Source organism: Octopus bimaculoides, chromosome 1 (genome assembly GCF_001194135.2).
Source record: "Octopus bimaculoides isolate UCB-OBI-ISO-001 chromosome 1, ASM119413v2, whole genome shotgun sequence".
Classification (NCBI taxonomy): domain Eukaryota; kingdom Metazoa; phylum Mollusca; class Cephalopoda; order Octopoda; family Octopodidae; genus Octopus; species Octopus bimaculoides.
This window is the reverse complement of record NC_068981.1, coordinates 40,659,029-40,663,890: the sequence shown is the minus strand read 5'-3', so window position 1 is coordinate 40,663,890 and position 4,862 is coordinate 40,659,029. Positions and strand designations below refer to the sequence as shown.

The 4,862-nt window shown below is 34.5% G+C and overlaps 1 protein-coding gene across 1 annotated transcript in view; it reads left to right on the top strand.

Annotated features, from left to right (window-relative positions):
- LOC106871166 (histidine ammonia-lyase) overlaps positions 1-4,862 on the top strand; it is a 59,155-nt gene that overhangs the window by 20,669 nt on the left and 33,624 nt on the right. The window contains exons 2-4 of the mRNA XM_014917497.2: positions 1,375-1,449; positions 1,891-1,963; positions 4,428-4,494. Coding sequence (XP_014772983.2) covers positions 1,375-1,449; positions 1,891-1,963; positions 4,428-4,494 — 215 coding nt within the window. The remainder of the gene's footprint in view (positions 1-1,374; positions 1,450-1,890; positions 1,964-4,427; positions 4,495-4,862) is intronic.

Below are 4,862 nucleotides of genomic sequence, written 5' to 3'. Positions count from 1 at the left end.
TAGGATAAAATGTTTAAATATCATATACTAATGATCACACCTTACTGATTTACTTCAGCGTTAATAAAGCAATAAGCAACAATGCTTTGACAATGCGATAACGAAAAAAAACAAAAAAAAACAAACAAGAATGCAAACAAAACCTGCCTCTTCGTTGATATTTAGTGGGAAATTGGGTCGTTATGTTTGTTGACAATTGGACTGTTCTTAGAATCCAAAGTATTTTAGTCGTTCACACATGCACTTTTAACAAATTATTAGATTACATCGAATACGCTTAAATAGATTTTATGAATGTTTTTGAGTGCAAGAGAATTGGCTGAAAAATAGAAAGAGGAACTTTCAGTTCCGAGATCAAATCTTACTGAGGATTGACCAGGGTCAAAAATGCCATAGCGATGTCGAGCTGGTTAACTATATTGCATTCACTTACAAAATACTTGAAAGCAAAAGTTTTAGCCATAAAATTCCAATGTGATAATTCTTCACGGTTTTTGTTACAGACTAACTAAAACGAGTAAATAAGTGGATGTCAGCAATTTAGTACAGTGGAAGCCGAATATGTGATGAAAAAATGAAAACATTATCAGCCAATGATTAATTTAATTTTTCATTTGTTTTTGGCAACTAAACATAACATTGACTTCTTTATGTACCATTGCCGAAGTATGGACTCATAATTTGCCGATATGTCAACGTAATATATTTTATCGTTATAATTCCTTAGCGGTTCAAGTCTTACAGACGTTTATTGTTGAATGGTTTTATGTAAACAAACGTATGTATATAGGTGTCTATGAATGTAAATATCATCTTTTAAAATGCTGAAAATAGAACCCACCAACAAAACTTAACTGTAAATGTTTATTTATTTTTTTGCCGTTGAGTATAAAGGTGCAGCAAACGGTGAAAGTTCCAGTCACCAGAGTAACCAAAATCTCGATTTTCATTCGAATTCATTCTTAAGTATACCGACAAATTCCTCAATTCTATAATGGTGCATTCTCATTAAAAATTATATATATTTAATTTTAAATATCCTAAATTACATTTGGCAAGCCCTTTCCATCATCATAAGATTTCTATTGGCAAATATACAGTAATATCATTAAAGTTGTCTAACCTTCCTTCCTAATTGTGTTCAAATTGTTATCAAATATCAACATTTTCAGAATAAATCAAGCAGTCATAAACCAACAGTTCGAATCAAGTTTCACATTTAAGATTGCTCTCCATAACTCGAAAATCAAAACATACGAGATGGTATGCAAATTGTCCTGGCACTGTCAGTTTCAATTAAGTGAAAAATAACAACCCAATATATAATTAGCTTCATTTTAAATAATTAAACAAAAATCCAATTTTATATTTTAGTACATAACTCTCGATGGCAATTCACTGACAACAAGCGCCCTGCTTCAATTGGGAAAAGGCGAATACCTTCTCAAGGTTAGTGAGTATTTTGTGTCTCTTTTAAAGCTATTTTATGTTCAAATCAGAATTTTTTTTGGTATCACAAAATTCATATATCATTTCAGTCGATTAAGCATCAAATATTTTATAGAAATATTTTGAATAAATTAATCATTTTAGCACTAGCGTAGCTAGAGTGTGTGCTGCCTGGAGTGGCCTTTCCGTTTGCCGCCCCTGGACGCCACAAAATATACATATTGCCTTCAGCAGACCCAAAAGTGGTGCCCCTTTAAAAGTGCCACCCGGGGCGGACCGCCCTTACCGTCCCCTAACTACGCTTGTGCATTTTAGCATCAATTACAAGCTTAAAGCTAAGAGAGGGAAAATGTATTCCTAATCCTGTATAGAACTTTATTTCGCTAACCAGATGAAGTAATGTTCCATTCTCATCAGTTTCATAATTTTACTTCTGTTCAGATTTCAGATGATGCCTTGGAAAGAGTAAGGAAATCACGTGATCTATTGAATGACATTGTAGCAAAGAATCAAGGTAACTGATATGAATTTTTCGATAGTGTAGCCCTGTTGATGTTGCAACCCCAATTTATGAGAAATAAAAAACAACAACAAAAACATTTGTTTTCGTCATTTTAGAATGAATTTTGAGTTGAAAAGAAGGGAAATTTTGCTTTTGATACTCTTCTGACAAAGTTGATAGATATCATAGTTCTGAAATAAAACATATTAAGTAACCTATGCACTTCTAATTATTTTGTCTTTGAACCATTATTATTATTATTATTATTATTATTATTATTATTATTATTATTATTATTATTATTATTATTATTATTATCATCATTATTTTCATATACATACATCAGATAGACTGGTGGAAAAGAAAAATCCTAACGTCGGGCTGCATCAAGTAACCTTACATGCCAAAGACCCGCCTGAGTATCCTAGCTGTCCCTAATAACACTGTTTTCTGGAGCTGTACTAAACTGGGTTTTATGCCTATTTCCTCTATCCATCAGTTCAGATCTTTAGGGATAGTTCCCAATGCACCTATAACTACTGGGATACATTTTACTCGCACTTTCCATAGTCTCTGTTTGGTCCTGATACTTTGCTATCTTTTCTATACTTCTCATATTGATTTTTTCATCATTTGGGACTGTAAAGTCAATTATCTGGCATTTTCTATTCTTTTTATCTATTACTAAATCAGACCTTCTAGCTTCTATTGAGGAATCTTTCTCTTTTTCATTCTTACTAAAAAACTTCAGATCATCTGTAGAGCAAATGGTTAATTTTTTCCCTTACTATTTCTGATACCCAGCCTTTGTCTTCCATAATATTAAATTGAGGGGGATCAAACATAAGACAAATAGTGAAGGGGTCAACGAGTCCCTCTGGAAAATTCCTTTCTTGATATTAACATTCCCTAAGACTGTGTCACCTGAGTAAAGATCTACTCTCCATTTCTTCATGCTAAAGCTAATTAATTCTCTTATGTTGTCTTACTGTACTGAATATACTCAAACATTCACTTATCCATAAGTGTAGGATCATGTCATAGGTTTTCCTATAATCTACCCATGGTGTTGTTAGATTTTTCTTTCTAGCTTTTACTTCATTTAGAACTACTTTATCTATGTATAATAGATCATGTGTTCCTCTAGCCTTCTTCCTGCAACCTTTCTGTTCTGGCCGTAAATTCTGGTTGTCAAGGTGCATGTAAATGCTTTCTGATTGCATTCCTCTTAACTGTTTCCACATTAATGGTAAGCAAGTGATTGGTCTGTAGTTGCTAGCTATGTTACCTTTGCTCTTATCTTTCATAAGGAGTATTGTTCTCTCTCTAGTCACCCAATCTGGTATTATTCCTCCATTAAGGCAATCCTGCAGTTGTCCCCTCAGCCTCCTATGTAAACTACTAAATTTCTTTAGCCAGTTCCCTTGAACTAAATCTGGCCCTGGGCCCTTCCAATTCGGCATTTTTCCGAACACTTTACTCATTAATGCACTAGCTAGTCTTAGATCTGGCTGCTTCTCAGTCACTACTTTTTCCCTCACTTACTTTAACCATAATAGATCTCCATTCTGATTGACTGGCTTATCCCAAATATTACTCCAAAACTTTCTAGCTTTTTCTTCATTAGGTTTCCCATCTTCAGTACTTCGTTCTCCACTATTTATTTGGTTATAAAATCTCCTCTGGTCTGTCTCACATAATCTATTCAGTTGAAACTTATCTATTCATTTCTAATATCTGGAGAGCTTGCCTGCTGCTGCTATGATACGCTGTTTCAACTCTTTATTACTATCCCAAATCTGTTCTCTTTGACTAAGTATCTTTTCTCAAGGGAAAATTCTATATATTGTTATTTAAAAGTTTGATTCGGTTCAATGAAATTTAGCTCAGCCAGCTAGGTTCCTCCTTGCGACAATATACACTTTCATTTAATCAAGATACTCTTGGCCTGACGAGTAGCCTGCAGTATACACCTAGCTCGGATATTTACCACTTCCGAAGTTCCGTACTCTATGAGACATATGCTGCTCGGATCTTATCTACTGCATTCCTTAACTCTTGTATTCTTATTCGCATACCCGACAAACCTCGTCACCTACCGTGAAATATAAAAAGAACTTTTTTCAGTCTATCGTACTTCGATACGAAAATATCTACAACTTTCTGTCTCAATAGACCACTATTGTCCTTGTAAGTTGCTTGAAGCTAACTTTCTTCCTACACCTCGATCCTTGGATCTTACAAACACACACACACACATCTATCTATCTATCTATCTATCTATCTATCTATCTATCTATCTATCTATCTATCTATGTGTGTGTGCGTGTGTGTGTGTGTGTGTGTGTGTGTGTGTGTGTGTGTATGTGTGTGTAAACACACATACACACAAAATCAACAGTGGCTAGTATACAGATGGAGCTGCTGTTTGTGTAAATTAGTACTCTATTTCGTTCTTGTTTATTTATCTTAATAGTTGCGTATGGCGTCACCACAGGATTTGGCAACTTTGCCCGGACCATTATTCCTCCAAATCAACTTGCGTAAGTATATGTCTTATGTTTCAGTTTTATTTTCTTGTTTTTGATATTTATCTTCAGGTCAGCCTTGTTCAAAACCGTTCCAGATAACACAGTCCATATTTAGGAGAATCTAGGACTACATTATCCAATGTATCCTATCTTGGAAGACGGTGAGATTCATTTGGAGAAGATTTTGCCACTATTTCTTACAGGTCGACCGAGCACATAGCGGGTCTTTCGTTTGCTAGCAGCCTTTCTTTTTACTATTATGATGTTAGGTATAATGAATATGTGAGGGCACATGGCCTAGTGGTTAGAGTGCTGCACTCACGATCTTACAAACACACACACACACATCTATCTATCTATCTATCTATCTATCTATCTAT